Here is a 17,671-nt window from a genome sequence, read left to right on the forward strand (position 1 = left end):
AGTCATTGGACTCATATTGAAGTCATTGGAATCATATTGAAGTCCTTGGTCTCATATTGAAGTCATTGGACTCATATTGAAGTCATTGGTCTCATATTGAAGTCATTGGTCTCATATTGAAGTCATTGGAATCATATTGAAGTCCTTGGTCTCATATTGAAGTCATTGGAATCATATTGAAGTCCTTGGTCTCATATTGAAGTCATTGGTCTCATATTGAAGTCATTGGAATCATATTGAAGTCATTGGACTCATATTGAAGTCATTGGTCTCATATTGAAGTCATTGGAATCATATTGAAGTCCTTGGTCTCATATTGAAGTCATTGGTCTCATATTGAAGTCATTGGAATCATATTGAAGTCATTGGACTCATATTGAAGTCATTGGTCTCATATTGAAGTCATTGGACTCATATTGAAGTCATTGGACTCATATTGAAGTCATTGGTCTCATATTGAAGTCATTGGAATCATATTGAAGTCATTGGAATCATATTGAAGTCATTGGAATCATATTGAAGTCATTGGTCTCATATTGAAGTCATTGGACTCATATTGAAGTCATTGGACTCATATTGAAGTCATTGGACTCATATTGAAGTCATTGGTCTCATATTGAAGTCCTTGTTATGATAAAACCTCATACACATATACCCACTAAATAAATACACGGTAGTAATATGGAAGTTATACAGAAGGGGGAAAAATAACACAATCTTGGCAGTTTGGTTGATTTGGCATTCTGGAGTTTTATAATACTTTGTGTGAGACAAAAATCCCACATACTCGCTGTACACACACACACACACTGACACACACGTGAAAAGGGGGATCACCTTTGAGTCGTATCATCATCGTGATGACATCAGCGCGTGGCTGTGTTCTATTGGCTTTAGCATTTGATTAAACCATGCATCTCTAACTATTTACATACTTTGATAAAACTCTTGATAAAACTCTTTGTTGAAACTTACCACAGTAACTGGGATTCAGAAAAAAAACGAAAGTTTCAATGTAGGGTTGCAAAATCCAGTATTTTCCCCCCCAAATTCCCAGGTTTTCTAAACAGGGTTGGAGGATTATGGATTTTGTGCTTATTTCTGTCTGATTCCAGAAAAATTCCAACCAGGATTTCTGGAAAATCAGGGAATTTGGGGAAAGTTACTGAAATTTTGCAACCCTAAATACAGTACAAGGTTTAATGTGTTTGTTTCTCATCCGGCTGTCTAAAATGTCCTCACAGCATTATAATTTAGAATAATCTCGTGGGCAGAGGTTTATTTACATCCTGTGTCCACAAGCACATCCCAATCCTTTCAGATCATCGAAAAAGCAAGTCTTCAACACCTCGTCTTCTCCTCTTCGACATCCTCTTCTTCCACCTACGATGAGTCATGGGAGGTAGATTGCTACTGGTCCTTTTTTTACTGTGAAAAGTTCTCAAGTCACCCTGGTTCCAATAGGAAAAGTTCTAGAAGTCCTGGTGGTTCCAAGGTTCCAGTGGAGTATCACTTCCTGCTTCAGGACCAACCAACCACACAACACGGAGATGGTGTCATCCTATCCCAGAGATTTCTCTATTCTCCACCTAAAGATTCACGGGGGAAAAAGTCATATTGTGATCCTTCTCTTGAGGTTTTGTCAGTAGTGAAATGGTAAAGGGTTTCGTTTTTGGTCAAAGTCTTGAAGCAGCGTTAGTTGTCAAACATGTCCTCACCCGTTGTTAATGCAGAGAGAGAAAAGCTCAACCCAGTAGTAGAGAAGCTAGCCGGCTAGTTTTCAAACCCAGAAACACCTCCACATGCAGCGCAGGCCATGTAAAACCTCATACGTGTTGTCATAGAAACCATGTTGACACTTGCAACCACAAAGCTTCCACACGGTTAGACATCACTTGGGTGCAGTACCTGAGATGTCGTTCTCTGTACTGTTATTCATTCCTCCCTTTCTCTCTCTCCCTCCTTTGTTCCCTCCCTCCGTCTCCTCTCACTGTGTCTTTAGGCATGGTCATGCAACAAGCCCATAGCTGCCACCCACATTGGTCTGTCTCGTCTCCATCCCTCTCTCTCTCTCTATCGCTCCTTCTCTCACCTCATTCTCTCCCTCCCTCCTCACTCTCTCCCCCACTCCAGCATCTCTCTCCCTCCCCTCTCATCTGTATCTCTCCACCCCCAGGACTTTCCTCATGTGTTCATAGACTACGTAGGAGATGCTGACGGCAGGGATGACTTTCAGGAAGTTGGGGGCGATGCCGCGGTAGAGGCCGGCCACGCCCTCCTGGGTCACAATGTTCTGGAACAGACCTAGCATGGAGAGCTGAGGGCCGCCCTTCACAGAGGCTGGAGGAGGAGAGGAGGAAGAGGAGGAGGATGAGGAAGACAGGAGAGAGAGCGGATGCACACATGGGGAAAAGTGACAGGTAGATAAATGTAGACCCTGTCAGTTTGTTACCCCCTCTCACACAGCCACACCCCTGTCCCCCCCACCTCCCCCTGTCTCACCCTGTGCCTGCATGCGTGTCCTGACCAGAGCCAGAGGGTAACTGGCTAGTTGACCACAGGTACTGGACATGGTCCCACACCCCACCAACACTAAAACACCTGGGTCTGCTGAATCTGTGTGCCTCGCTAGCCACGCATTCTTCATAGTCTGGGAGAGAGGAAGTAGAGAGAGGGGAGAGAGAGAGAGGGGGAGAGAGAGGAGAGAGAGGGTGAGAGAGAGAGAGGGGGAGAGAGGGAAGAGAGAGGGGGGGAGAGAGGAGAGAGGTGAGAGAGGAGAGAGGAGAGAGAGGGGAGAGAGAGAGAAGGAGAGAGAGGGAAGAGAGAGGGGGGGAGAGAGAGGAGAGAGAGGGTGAGAGAGAGGGGAGAGAGAGAGAAGGAGAGAGAGGGAAGAGAGAGGGGGGGAGAGAGAGTGAGAGAGAGGGGAGAGAGAGAGACATTACCAACTACATCAGTGATGTAGTTCCCTCCACACACACCCTCCCGCATTCCCCCCCATACACACCCTCCTCCATTCACCCCACACACACCCTCCTCCATTCCCCCCACACACACCCTCCTCCATTCCCCCCATACACACCCTCCTCCATTCCCCCCATACACACCCTCCCCCATTCCCCCCCACACACACCCTCCTCCATTCCCCCCACACACACCCTCCTCCATTCCCCCTATACACACCCTCCCCCATTCCCCCCCACACACACCCTCCTCCATTCCCCCCACACACACCCTCCCCCATCCCCCCCACACACACCCTCTCCCCCATTCCCCCCACACATACCCTCTCCCCCATTCCCCCCCACACACACCCTCTCCCCCATTCCCCCCCACACACACCTCGTAGACGGCGAGGTCAATGCCAGCGTAGGGTATGATGCCTATGATGTTGGGTACGTATCCTTTATAGAAGGCCATGATGCCCTCCCTGTGAAGGATCTGTCTGGCACAGTCTAACACACTGGTGTACTGGCCTGTCTTCCCCAGGGTCAGACGAGTCTTCAGGACCTGGGCGAGGGAGGGAGGGAGGGAGGGAGGGGGGAGGGTGGGAGGGAGGGTGGGAGGGAGGGAGAGAGGGAGGGAGGGGGAGTGTTTATGTGTATTTTAATGTGTGTGTTTATGTGTATTTTAATGTGTGTGTTTATGTGTATTTTAATGTGTGTATTTTAGTGTGTGTATGTGTGTGTATTTTTGAGTATGAGTGTGTATGTGAGTGTGTATGTGAGTGTGTATACTCTAACCTCCATAGGGTAGATGGCTGTCTGAGCGGTAGCTCCTGCTAATGACCCAGCTACAAACCTCTCATGAACCCTCAGAGGTCCCCTCTCCTTACTGCCACGCATCCACCTCTTGATCTACAGAGAGGAGAGGAGAGGAGAGGAGAGGAGGAGAGAGGAGAGGAGAGGAGAGGAGAGGGAGAGGAGGAGAGGAGAGGAGAGGAGAGGAGAGGAGGAGAGAGGAGAGGAGAGGAGAGGAGAGAATATAGAGAGAGGAAGAGAGGAAGGGGGAATGGACAAGGATGACAGGGAGAGAAGGGGGATAAGTCAGATAAGGGAGGAAGAGATGGAGAGACAGAGAGAGGGAGAGAAACAGAGAGATGGAGAGACAGAGAGAGGGAGGGAGAGAGAGAGGGAGGGAGGAAGAGAGAGATGTGGTGTGGTGTGGTGTAGTGTAGTGTAGTGTAGTGTAGCGTAGCGTGGCGTGGCGTGGCGTGGCGTGGCGTGGCGTGGCGTAGCGTACTGTACTGTGGTGTGGTGTGGTGTGGTGTGGTGTGGTGTGGTGTAGTGTAGTGTGGTGTAGCGTAGTGTGGTGTGGTGTAGTGTGGTGTAGCGTAGTGTGGTGTGGTGTAGTGTAGTGTGGTGTAGCGTAGTGTGGTGTGGTGTGGTGTAGTGTGGTGTAGCGTAGCGTGGCGTGGCGTAGTGTGGTGTAGCGTAGTGTGGCGTGGCGTGGTGTAGCGTAGTGTAGTGTACTGTACTGTGGTGTGGTGTGGTGTAATGTAGTGTAGTGTGGTGTGGTGTGGTGTGGCGTGGCGTAGCGTAGTGTACTGTACTGTGGTGTGGTGTGGTGTAGCGTGGTGTAGTGTACTGTACTGTGGTGTGGTGTGGTGTGGTGTAATGTAGTGTAGTGTGGTGTAGCGTAGTGTGGTGTAGTGTAGTGTGGTGTGGTGTAGTGTAGTGTGGTGTGGTGTAGTGTGGTGTGGTGTGGCGTAGCGTAGCGTAGCGTAGCGTAGCGTGGCGTGGCGTAACGTGGTGTAGTGTACTGTACTGTGGTGTGGTGTGGTGTGGTGTAATGTAGTGTACTGTACTGTGGTGTGGTGTGGTGTGGTGTGGTGTAATGTAGTGTAGTGTAGTGTAGTGTGGTGTAATGTAGTGTAGTGTGGTGTGGTGTGGTGTGGCGTGGTGTGGTGTACTGTACTGTGGTGTGGTGTGGTGTAGCGTGGTGTAGTGTACTGTACTGTGGTGTGGTGTGGTGTAATGTAGTGTGGTGTGGTGTGGTGTTGTGTAGTGTAGTGTAGTGTGGTGTGGTGTGGTGTGGCGTAGCGTAGCGTGGCGTGGCGTAGCGTAGTGTAGCGTAGTGTAGCGTAGCGTGGCGTAGTGTAGTGTGGTGTAGTGTAATGTAGCGTAGTGTAGTGTAGCGTAGTGTAGTGTGATGTAGTGTAGTGTGGTGTAGTGTAGTGTAGCGTAGTGTAGTGTGGTGTAGTGTAGTGTAGTGTAGTGTAGTGTAGCGTAGTGTAGTGTGGTGTAGTGTAGCGTAGCGTAGTGTAGTGTGATGTAGTGTAGTGTAGCGTAGCATAGTGTAGTGTAGTGTAGCGTAGTGTAGTGTAGTGTGGTGTGGTGTAGTATAGTGTGGTGTAGTGTAGTGTAGTGTGGTGTAGTGTAGTGTGGTGTAGTGTAGTGTAGCGTAGCGTGGCGTAGCGTGGCGTAGCGTGGCGTAGCGTAGCGTACCGTAGTGCAGTGTGGTGTGGTGTGGTATAGTGTAGTGTAGTGTAGCGTAGTGTAGCGTGGTGTAGCGTAGCGTAGCGTAGCGTAGCGTGGTGTAGTGTAGTGTAGTGTAGTGTGGTGTAGTGTAGTGTAGTGTAGCGTAGCGTAGTGTAGCGTAGCGTAGCGTAGTGTAGTGTAATGTAGCGTAGCGTGGCGTAGTGTAGCGTAGCGTAGTGTAGTGTAGTGTGATGTAGCGTAGTGTAGCGTAGCGTAGTGTAGTGTGGTGTAGTGTAGTTGTCTGTGGCTCCCAGTCCCGCTCCACTCCACCTGTTCGTAGGCCCAGAACTTGATGGCGGTCTCGGGGGCGATCTTCAGGACGTTGACCCCGTTGCCCCTCCACAGGGAACTGAACCCCCCCTCCTTCACCATGGCCCTCAGCCCACTGATCATGTTCCCCACCCCAAGGGCCCCTGCAGGGTTCCCCGGGGTCGAGCCATGCACCTGGGGGGGACAGACACAGACTATCAGGAGGGGTGTCCTAAATGACACCCTCTTTAGTACACTGCTTTTGACACACCCTCTAGACACTCTTATTCAGACCTGACTAGTGGATCATGTCATAATATTATGAGCACAGAGTGATCTGGAGTGAACACATGATGTACAGTACACAAGTTAGAGAACGACTCTGTAGTTAGAATCTTTCAGTGGTGATACTTCACATTCCCACCAGGTGGAGCTGAATACACATCTCCACCTCAGGACCAGATCTAGGAACAGTTTACCTTCCCCCTATCCTAACCTGAACCATTTAGAGGAGACATGTGAAGCTGAACTTTGACCAGTGTGTAGGGGCAACTTCATTTCACCAACCATCTTCCTCTCCTCCCCTCTACTCACCTCCCCTCTCCTCTCCTCTCCTCCCCTCTCCTCCCCTCTCCTCTCCTCCCCTCTCCTCTCCCTTCCTCCCCTCCCCTCTCCTCTCCTTTCCTCTCCTCTCCTCCCCTCTCCTCCCCTCTCCTCCCCTCTCCTCTCCTCTCCTCACCTGCAGGAAGACTTTAAGGCGGTCCAGTGGCGCGGTGCCGGTCCGGGAGACTGATCCTGCCATAGCTCCAGCCATCAGCTGTCTCCAGACGAAGCCTGACTTCTTCTCCTGCTCGGAGAACTCATCAGGACAGGTCAGGTTGTCTCCTATGTCCAGCATCTAGACAAAGAGAGAGAGGGGGGAAGGAGGGAGAGGGGGAAGAGGTAGGGGGGAGAAGGGAGAGGTAGGGATGGAGGGGGGAGGAGGGAGAGGTAGGAGGGACGGGGGAGGAGGGAGAGGTAGGGGGAGGGAGGGAGGGAGAGGAGGGAGAGGTAGGGGGGAGGGAGGGAGGGAGGGAGGGAGAGGAGAGAAAGGAAGAGGAAGAGGGAGGGGGAGGAGGGAGAGGTAGGGGGGAGGAGGGAGGGGGAGGAGGGAGGGGGAGTCATTTGACAATCTACTTAGTTACTAAACATCAAAGTTTTCATATTGTATCCAGGCTACATCTCTGCTGTGTTTCCAGTATGTGTGTGTGTGTGTGTGTGTGTGTGTGTGTGTGTGTGTGTGTGTGTGTGGTGTGTGTGTGTGTGTGTGTGTGTGTGTGTGTGTGTGTGACTCACATGAGAGTGTTTCCAGTAGCGAGAGATGTCTTCCAGACTGTGTATGGGGTTGAACAGGAAGTGATCTCGCCACTCATCCCAGTCTATGGTCATGTTACCATCCCTGTCAATACTGACCAGAGACAGAGAGAGAGAATGTTACGCATAGCACGACACGTACACACACACACAGACGGACAAACACACACACAGACGGACAAACACACACACAGACGGACACACACACACATGGACGGACACACTAGGGCTGACCACATTTAGTGGACAGGTGGATTGTTCGGGTTGATAGGATGTTGGTCGACCGATATTTCTTTAGTCCAGTAGTAACACATTATTATATCTTTATTTTGAACAAGACACCGTCTGATTGGCTCCTGTCTGAGTGGACTGATCCATTGTGGAGGCCGTGGGGGTGGCACAGTCCATCACTCTAAGACACGTGACACTGAACTTATATATCGTTATATTATGTTAAAATAACGATGCAACAATAATAAATCAAATATTATTTCATAAACAAATGCTCTTTCTTCCGCGTTGGATACGGTCGCTGTCCGCGGTTCTGAAACATATTCTTCAGTGCGTCGTAGAATTGGCACCTTTCCCTGACAACAAGTTAACCAGCATATTGGGAGTGAGAACAATGTGGCGGAGGCAGCAGCAGCAGAGACCAGGAAACAGCCCGTAGCCTTCAGCCTAATTGTCTAAGAAAATTGAGGAGAGAGGAAACTATTTAACTAGATCTATAATCAATAGCCTACCGTAATTTCCGGACTATTAAGCGCACCTGAATATAAGCCGCACCCACTGAATTTAAAAAAATATATTATTTTGAACATAAATAAGCCGCGCATGTCTATAAGTCGCAGGTGCCTACCGGTACATTGAAACAAATCAAATTTACACAGGCTTTAACGAAACACGGCTTGTAACAAAAATGAATAGGCTTTAACGAAACACGGCTTGTAACAAAAAAATTAAAATTAGCAGTAAGCTTTAGTTGTCTTTTTGCACTGAGTCAATTCCTCACGCTGCTGTTTCCAACGTCTTATCATCGACTCATTAAGACCAAGCTCCCGTGCAGCAGCTCTATTTCCTTTTCCAACAGCCAGATCAATCGCCTTCAACTTGAAAGCTGCATCATATGCATTTCTCCGTGTCTTTGCCATGATGAGGGTGACAAAATGACTACCGTAATCAGAATGATGGGAAGTTTGAGAGCGCTCGATTTAATCTAAACAGGAAACAAAAAAGTTGTTTGACCTTAACCCGTTCGGCAATTTCATTGGTCTAATGAAAGCTTCATGCCGCAAAAAACTGAGCACGTCACAGAATGTGTTTTGTTGGAGAAAAAAAATTTGAAAGCGGGAAAAATCCATATATTAGCCGCGTCATTGTTTAAGCCGCGAGGTTCAAAACCTGGGAAAAAAGTTGCGGCTTATAGTCCGGAATTTACGGTAACTGTTAAGTGTACCAGGCTTTATAAATCATCCATATATATTTACAGAAATAAGACAGATCCTGTTTGAGTGTTTGTTTAACAGCCTGCTGACTCCATGAGCACCAAGCCTCATGCAACGGCAAAATGTTGGAGAAAGTCATTTCACAGATTGGTCTGTTTTTAATCTTTGCTATGCTGTAATAAAGACTTTACAAATGTTTCCCGTTAGAACAGACAGCTATTAGTTATAAGTTATCCAGTGTTGTTTACACTGTTCCAAACAGGCAGAACTAAATATATTGTAATCTAACAGCACCTGTTTGTCACACACAGCTCTCGCTCCTATACCTTCCTTTATCTGATCTCCTGTAGGCATAATAAACACACAGCTCTCACTCCTATACCTTCCTTTATCTGGATCTCCTGTAGACATAATAAACACACAGCTCTCGCTCCTATACCTTCCTTTATCTGGATCTCCTGTAGGCATAATAAACACACAGCTCTCACTCCTATACCTTCCTTTATCTGGATCTCCTGTAGGCATAATAAATACACAGCTCTCGCTCCTACACCTTCCTTTATCTGGATCTCCTGTAGGCATAATAAACACACAGCTCTCACTCCTACACCCTCCTTTATATCGATCTCCAGTAGTCTCCACAACTAAGTCAATGTCTTCCACAGATCTGACTTCCCCTTTCCCTCCTGAGCAACCAGTAAACATTAGACCGCTTCTAGTTTGTTTTTCACGTCCTCCGCATCCATTTTGTTGTCATGTGTTACTGTGTTTGGAGTTTGTTATAACCAATTTATTGATGTGATTATGATATGCTATAGGTCAGGTCCTATTGGTCAGGTCCTATAGGTCAGGTCCTATTGGTCAGGTCCTATAGGTCAGGTCCTATTGGTCAGGTCCTATTGGTCAGGTCCTATTGGTCAGGTCCTATAGGTCAGGTCCTATTGGTCAGGTCCTATTGGTCAGGTCCTATTGGTCAGGTCCTATTGGTCACACGCATGCGATGCTTACATGTTTCACATAAAGAGAGCAGGGTTGAGGGGATAGGGAAGGTTGTTCCTAATAGGAACAAGAGTTGAGGGAAAAGGGAATGTTGTTCCTAAACAAATTAGGTTATTTCTTTAACAGAACTTTTCAGTCAGAAACAAGCAAGAAACTAAATGGCTGAAATGACGTCACAGCTTCAGCACAGACAGAGCAATAAACTCTCAGCTGTGCTGTGGTGCCTTTTCTCTGCAGTAGGGAGGAGAGAGAGACAAGGTGCACCAGTCACACAGGCACTTTCTTTATCACAGCGTGACCATCGGGCTCTTTCTTGAGTCATTTGTGCGTCTTAATTATTTAATCAAACAGTGTGCTTAAAGCATCAGATAAGCTCAGTGCATATGTAGTTGGTTTTATTCAAACACATAGTGGGTGTGTCTGTCTATATACGGAAAAATACTTTTCAACATTTCAACCAATCGATTGGTCAAAAGAACAGGACGACTCGCGGTTGACCAAGACAACCCTAGAAGACACACACATACACTTGCAAGGACCAATGCAAACACACAGGCACGCACGCACGCACGCACGCACGCACGCACGCACGCACGCACGCACGCACACACACACACACACACACACACACACACACGGATGGACACACACCCACACATGGACGGACACACACATGCATGGACGAACACACACACACACACACACACACACACACACACACACACACACACACACACACACACACACAGAAAAGTATAGTTGTCTCACAACCCCAATTGTAGAATACAAAGCCATTCTACAATTCATACTAGATTGTGCAATTACAGCATAGATATAACCAGAGTAGACTGTATCATTATAGCGTAGATATGAGTAGAGTAGATTGTACAGACCTCTTCATGATCGTGGCAGCCTCCTTTAGACTCACAGCTATTCCCAGAGTTTGAAGGCACTGCTGAATCTCTGATACATCTATCTCACCTGCAAACACAGTGTCCACGTGAGAGTTGGTGTGTGTATTTTGATTGTGTGTGTTTTGATTGTGTTTTTCAGTGTGTATTTTATTCACATACCGTACGTACGTACGCAACACAATAACCCAGTGAGCTTTGCAAAATTGGCTATATCGTATATTTGCATCAAGTTCCAAATTGTGGGTCTGAACACGTCTGTGTATTTTAGTTAAACAACTACAGAGGATCTCCATTTAGCTGATTGTAATTCTGGAGCCTCCGTACGTATGTAGGGTCCATATTTATCTTTACAAACCGTCATTGTTGCGGTCCAGGCTGCGGAACATGAGTCGGAGCTCTTCCTCGTGGGAGCGGAGGTACTGCCTGAACTCCTGGAAGTCCAACTCTCCGTCATTGTTGCTGTCCCCCTCCTTGACAATCTGCTGGGGAGGGGGCACAGAAGGGTGGTGGAGAGGGGGTGGAGGAGCGGTGGAGGGGCAGAGGTGGTGGTGGAGAAGGGAAGGGGGAGGAGGAGGTGGTGGGGGGGCACAGGGTGGAAGGATAGAGAGGGAGATGGAGAGATGTGGGGCGAGGAGAGAGAGAGAGGAGAGGTGGGGGAGGAGGAGATGGAGAGATGTGGGGCGAGGAGAGAGAGAGAGGAGAGGTGGGGGGAGGAGGAGATGGAGAGATGTGGGGCGAGGAGAGAGAGAGGAGAGGTGGGGGAGGAGGAGATGGAGAGATGTGGGGCGAGGAGAGAGAGAGGAGAGGTGGGGGAGGAGGAGATGGAGAGATGTGGGGCGAGGAGAGAGAGAGGAGAGGTGGGGGAGGAGGAGATGGAGAGATGTGGGGCAAGGAGAGAGAGAGGAGAGGTGGGGGAGGAGGAGATGGAGAGATGTGGGGCGAGGAGAGAGAGAGGAGAGGTGGGGGAGGAGGAGATGGAGAGATGTGGGGCGAGGAGAGAGAGAGGAGAGGTGGGGGAGGAGGAGATGGAGGGATGTGGGGCGAAGGAGAGAGAGAGGACGAGGTGGGGGAGGAGGAGATGGAGAGATGTGGGGCGAGGAGAGAGAGAGGAGAGGTGGGGGAGGAGGAGATGGAGAGATGTGGGGCGAGGAGAGAGAGAGGAGAGGTGGGGGAGGAGGAGATGGAGAGATGTGGGGCGAGAGAGAGAGAGAGGAGAGGTGGGGGAGGAGGAGATGGAGAGATGTGGGGCGAGGAGAGAGAGAGGAGAGGTGGGGGAGGAGGAGATGGAGAGATGTGGGGCGAGGAGAGAGAGAGGAGAGGTGGGGGAGGAGGAGATGGAGAGATGTGGGGCGAGGAGAGAGAGAGGAGAGGTGGGGGAGGAGGAGATGGAGAGATGTGGGGCGAGGAGAGAGAGAGAGGAGAGGTGGGGGAGGAGGAGATGGAGAGGTGGGGGAGGAGGAGAGAGAGAGAGGAGAGGTGGGAGAGGAGGAGATGGAGAGGAGGTACAAGAGTTGCCAAAATGGTTAGGAACAGGAGGAAGTGGTGGATGGAATGTTAATGTGGAGGTGAAAGGGGGGAAGAAGATGCAAAACCAGCCGGATGCAAAGACAAGAAGCAAAATCAATACACTGAAACAGACAGACAACCTGAGAAAGACAGAGTTACAAACCACTCTGAGGTCAATCCTGGGTCAGTCACATTATATCACAGACACATTGACATTTGATGCATTCCAAATGGAACCCTATATAGTACACTACTCCTGGCCGTAGTAAGTAAGTAGCCTTGGTTTGTTCAAGCCGGAACAGCTCAAAGGGGCAGCTTGATGTACCAGTACACCCCCTGGACAGGACACTAGTCTATCTCCTGTTTCTGTGGTGTGAGGCTGCTTTCACCCCCTGGACAGGACACTAGTCTATCTCCTGTTTCTGTAGGGTGAGGCAGCTTGATGTACCAGTACACCCCCTGGACAGGACACTAGTCTATCTCCTGTTTCTGTGGTGTGAGGCTGCTTTCACCCCCTGGACAGGACACTAGTCTATCTCCTGTTTCTGTGGTGTGAGGCTGCTTTCACCCCCTGGACAGGACACCAGTCTATCTCCTGTTTCTGTGGTGTGAGGCTGCTTTCACCCCCTGGACAGGACACTAGTCTATCTCCTGTTTCTGTAGTGTGAGGCTGCTTTTACCCCCTGGACAGGACACTAGTCTATCTCCTGTTTCTGTAGTGTGAGGCTGCTTTTACCCCCTGGACAGGACACTAGTCTATCTCCTGTTTCTGTAGTGTGAGGCTGCTTTTACCCCCTGGACAGGACACTAGTCTATCTCCTGTTTCTGTAGTGTGAAGCTGCTTTCACCCCCTGGACAGGACACTAGTCTATCTCCTGTTTCTGTAGTGTGAAGCTGCTTTCACCCCCTGGACAGGACACTAGTCTATCTCCTGTTTCTGTAGTGTGAGGCTGCTTTCACCCCCTGGACAGGACACTAGTCTATCTCCTGTTTCTGTAGTGTGAGGCTGCTTTCACCCCCTGGACAGGACACCAGTCTATCTCCTGTTTCTGTGGTGTGAGGCTGCTTTTACCCCCTGGACAGGACACCAGTCTATCTCCTGTTTCTGTAGTGTGAAGCTGCTTTCACCCCCTGGACAGGACACTAGTCTATCTCCTGTTTCTGTAGTGTGAAGCTGCTTTCACCCCCTGGACAGGACACTAGTCTATCTCCTGTTTCTGTAGTGTGAGGCTGCTTTCACCCCCTGGACAGGACACTAGTCTATCTCCTGTTTCTGTAGTGTGAGGCTGCTTTCACCCCCTGGACAGGACACCAGTCTATCTCCTGTTTCTGTAGTGTGAGGCTGCTTTCACCCCCTGGACAGGACACTAGTCTATCTCCTGTTTCTGTGGTGTGAGGCTGCTTTTACCCCCTGGACAGGACACCAGTCTATCTCCTGTTTCTGTAGTGTGAAGCTGCTTTCACCCCCTGGACAGGACACTAGTCTATCGCAGGGCCTTACCCCCAGTCCATCTAATTAATGTTCTCTTTGGTATGACTCAGCCGGAGATCAAACTCCCAACCTTCCAATCTCAGGGTGGCCACTAAGTTGGTCTTTTGACCGTAGCATAGGGCAAGAAGAATTGCACTATATAGGGAATAGGGTGCCATCAGAGACTCAAGCCAATGTTTGTTAGTCATGGACACAGTAGGCCTGCTCTTTAAATCTAGTCCTTCACACAGCTCCAGTCAACCTGTCTGTTTTACCAACCTCCCACCAGACCTACTCCCTGGTTAACAACACAACTTTATTCTCCCCTGCAGTAATGCAGCACACACACACACACACACACGCGTGTTGCCATAGGTAACAGAGTCATCTGTGTTCTCTGCTCCTCAACCTCTAGGGTCACAACTCAGCACAACTAACATTCCACAGGAAGAGGAGGAGGAGGGGGATGTAGGATGAAGAGGAGGAGGAGGGGGAACGTAGGATGAAGAGGAGGAGGAGGGGGAACGTAGGATGAAGAGGAGGAGGAGGGGGAAAGGAGATAGGGAATGGAAGAGGAGGAGGAGGGGGAACGTAGGATGAAGAGGAGGAGGAGGGGGAAAGGAGATAGGGAATGGAAGAGGAGGAGGAGGGGGGCAGGACGGGAGATGAGGAAGATGAGGAGGGGAAAGAAGGAAAGGTAGGATGAGGGGAGAGAAGAAGGAAAGGTAGGATGAGAGGAGAGAAGGCAGAGTTCTGGGTTGTCGTCCTGGCAACAACAATAATACTCTCAGACTTCCAAAAATCATCCTTCATGAAAAAGTACTACACAAAACCTCTTCTATGCAGAGACTTGTAGGGATTGTGTAGTGAATGTGTAGTTTACTCAAGATACACAAGTATAGTTGTGTAGTGTTCAGTAGGAAAACAGTCGTGTTTCCAGTAGTAATCAGGTAGAGTTGTGTTGTGTTCAGTAGGAAAACAGTCGTGTTTCCAGTAGTAATCAGGTAGAGTTGTGTAGTGTTCAGTAGGTAAACAGTCGTGTTTCCAGTAGTAATCAGGTAGAGTTGTGTTGTGATCACTAGGAAAACAGTTGCGTTTCCAGTAGTAATCAGGTAGAGTTGTGTTGTGATCACTAGGAAAACAGTTGCGTTTCCAGTAGTAATCAGGTAGAGTTGTGTAGTGTTCAGTAGGTAAACAGTCGGGTTTCCAGTAGTAATCAGGTTAGAGATTTTCACTACTTGATGTTGCTAGTAAATAAGTGGTCAAAACACTACAGCTTTACAAAACAGGCTTTTTGCGACCGTAGAAGAAGACAAAACAGGAAGTAGTTGGTTATTGTTAGCTAGCTACTGTTTTTGACAATCCTTCGTCATCCTGTCTTCCATAGCCGTTATGCTGGCACCATCTGTAAGTTCAACTTTCCTGTATGAGTTACTTTCATGTGGTTGTTTAGCTGTTTCATATAACTTTTACCAGATCAAAAAGATTACAAGCCAAAACAGTCTTGTGTTTGTCCTATCTGTTTGCTAGTCCCATTGAAATATAGCTATGTAGCCTCTGTTTCCATCATGCTAGCTATTAAGTATTTGTGTTTGTATGTAAATGTACATTATGTTCATATTACCCATTGTACTTAGCTCTTTTGACCTGTTGCCAAGAAGGCCCTTGACAGAAGAAGACTGAAGACTGTTGGTCAGATTAACATTGTTTATAAAAAAATATGTATGTGTTGTTTTATGTGACCTCTGTTAGCAGATGTGACCTCTGTTAGCAGATGTGACCTCTGTTAGCAGATGTGACCTCTGTTAGCAGATGTGACCTCTGTTAGCAGATGTGACCTCTGTTAGCAGATGTGACCTCTGTTAGCAGATGTGACCTCTGTTAGCAGATGTGACCTCTGTTAGCAGATGTGACCTCTGTTAGCAGATGTGACCTCTGTTAGCAGATGTGCCTCTGTTAGCAGATGTGACCTCTGTTAGCAGATGTGACCTCTGTTAGCAGATGTGACCTCTGTTAGCAGATGTGACCTCTGTTAGCAGATGTGACCTCTGTTAGCAGATGTGACCTCTGTTAGCAGATGTGATCTCTGTTAGCAGATGTGACCTCTGTTAGCAGATGTGACCTCTGTTAGCAGATGTGACCTCTGTTAGCAGATGTGACCTCTGTTAGCAGATGTGACCTCTGTTAGCAGATGATTGATAATGGCTTATAGTTGCTTGTCTTTATTTTTCCCCAAAATGATGTGGACAAATGTGGCTGTAACACAAAAGACGATCTGAAGACAGTTTACGTCAAAGGCGAATGAAGACAAGGCCTCAAACGGATTAACAAAAGTGTAAATATGTAATGTAATATGTTATGTAATATGTATTGTGTAATGTAATATGTTATGTAATGTAATATGTAATGTGTTATGTAATATGTTATGTAATGTAATATGTAATGTAATATGTTATGTAATATGTAATATGTAATGTAATATGTAATGTAATATGTAATGTAATATGTTATGTAATATGTATTGTGTAATGTAATATGTTATGTAATGTAATATGTAATGTGTTATGTAATATGTTATGTAATGTAATATGTAATGTGTTATGTAATATGTTATGTAATGTAATATGTAATGTAATATGTAATGTAATATGTTATGTAATATGTTATGTAATATGTATTGTGTAATGTAATATGTTATGTGTTATGTAATATGTTATGTAATGTAATATGTAATGTAATATGTTATGTAATATGTATTGTAATATGTAATATGTAATATGTTATGTAATATGTAATGTAATATGTAATGTAATATGTAATATGTTATGTAATATGTTATGTAATGTAATATGTAATATGTTATGTAATATGTAATGTAATATGTTATGTAATATGTAATTCATGTTATTTTTTTAAATGCTATTACGTTTGTATAAGCTTATTATGTCTTGTTTGATGATATTATCTCCAGTTAGAAACTAGAGGAAATAACATGTTCACTGGCAAAGTAGTGACACAGGAGTGAAACAAGATGACCTCCATAGTTTTCAACTAATTCAAAAGGGTTTATGTAGGAAATTAAACAGGATCAGGAGGAATTTAGTGGTGACACAACCCCAGTTGAGAGAGAGAAAGAGAGAGAAAGCGAGAGAGAGAGAGAGAGAGAGAGAGAGAGAGAGAGAGAGAGAGAGAGAGAGAGAGATTACTGACCAGGAGCTCTATATTAACTTCAGGCTCTCAAATTTAAAAAAGCCTGCGGACCTGATGGCATCCTAAATGAGATGCTCAAACTCACTAGTGCAAAATTTCAATTGGCTATATTAAAACTGTTTAATTTGATCCTGAGTGTAGGTTATTTCCCTGACATCTGGAATCAAGGACTCATAACCCCAATCTTTAAGAATGGAGACAAATTTGACCCTAACAATTACAGAGGCATTTGTGTGAACAGTAACCTGGGGAAGGTTTTCTGTAGTATCATCAATGTAAGAGTTCTAAACTTCCTTAATAAGCACAATGTCTTGAGTAAAAGCCAAATTGGATTTATACCAAAACATCGCACAACTGATCATATTTACACCTTACACACCCTGATAGATAAACATGTCCACCAAAATAATACCAAAATATACACTTGCTTTATCGACTTCCAAAAAGCATTTGATTCTATTTGGCATACAGGACTGTTCTACAAAGTTATTGAAAGTGGTGTAGGGGGTAAAACATATGACATAATTAAATCAATGTATACTGGCAATACGTGCAGCATTAAAATTGGTAAGAAAAGGACAGAATTCTTTAACCAGGGGCGGGGCCTTCGTCAGGGTTGCAATCTGAGCCCTGCACTCTTCCATATTTACATTAACGAATTGGCCACTATTCTAGAAAAATCCTCAGCCCCTGATGTTAGTCTCCACAATTCAGAAGTTAAATGCCTACTCTTCGCAGATGACCTATGCCTGCTGTCACCCACAGCACCTGGCCTACAGCAGAGCCTGGACCTGCTAGAGCAGTACTGCCAGACCTGGGCCCTGGCAGTAAACCCCAAAAAGACTAAAATAATGATTTTCCAGAGAAGATCCAGATCTCAGGGAATTAGACCAAAGTTCTCAATTGGTACAAAATATATAGAGTACTGTACACATTACAATTACTTAGGTTTAAAAATAAGCTCAACTGGACACCTTAATGAGGCAGTGAATGAACTGAGAGAGAAAGCACGCAGGGCATTCTACGCCATTAAAAAGCAAATTCAAA

General features: G+C 46.8%; 1 protein-coding gene across 4 annotated transcripts in view; it reads right to left on the reverse strand.

Annotated features, from left to right (window-relative positions):
* Positions 1 to 730: 730 nt before the first annotated feature.
* Positions 731 to 17,671, reverse strand: part of LOC115147625 (calcium-binding mitochondrial carrier protein SCaMC-3) — a 22,848-nt gene continuing 5,907 nt past the window's right edge. Inside the window, exons 2-11 of one of the 4 annotated variants that reach the window (XM_029689907.1) lie at positions 10,793 to 10,919; positions 10,417 to 10,504; positions 7,062 to 7,173; positions 6,466 to 6,624; positions 5,748 to 5,921; positions 3,741 to 3,854; positions 3,340 to 3,507; positions 2,503 to 2,650; positions 2,184 to 2,340; positions 731 to 1,589 (exon numbers count right to left, since the gene is read on the reverse strand). In XM_029689907.1, the coding sequence (XP_029545767.1) occupies positions 1,562 to 1,589; positions 2,184 to 2,340; positions 2,503 to 2,650; positions 3,340 to 3,507; positions 3,741 to 3,854; positions 5,748 to 5,921; positions 6,466 to 6,624; positions 7,062 to 7,173; positions 10,417 to 10,504; positions 10,793 to 10,919 (1,275 nt within the window). In that variant the 3' untranslated portion in view covers positions 731 to 1,561. Of the gene's footprint in view, positions 2,341 to 2,502; positions 2,651 to 3,339; positions 3,508 to 3,740; positions 3,855 to 5,747; positions 5,922 to 6,465; positions 6,625 to 7,061; positions 7,174 to 10,416; positions 10,505 to 10,792; positions 10,920 to 17,671 lie in introns of all 4 variants that reach the window. The other 3 variants (XM_029689908.1, XM_029689906.1, XM_029689905.1) reach the window with 3 other exon arrangements.

The sequence above is a fragment of the Salmo trutta genome, chromosome 14 (genome assembly GCF_901001165.1).
Source record: "Salmo trutta chromosome 14, fSalTru1.1, whole genome shotgun sequence".
Lineage (NCBI taxonomy): Eukaryota > Metazoa > Chordata > Actinopteri > Salmoniformes > Salmonidae > Salmo > Salmo trutta.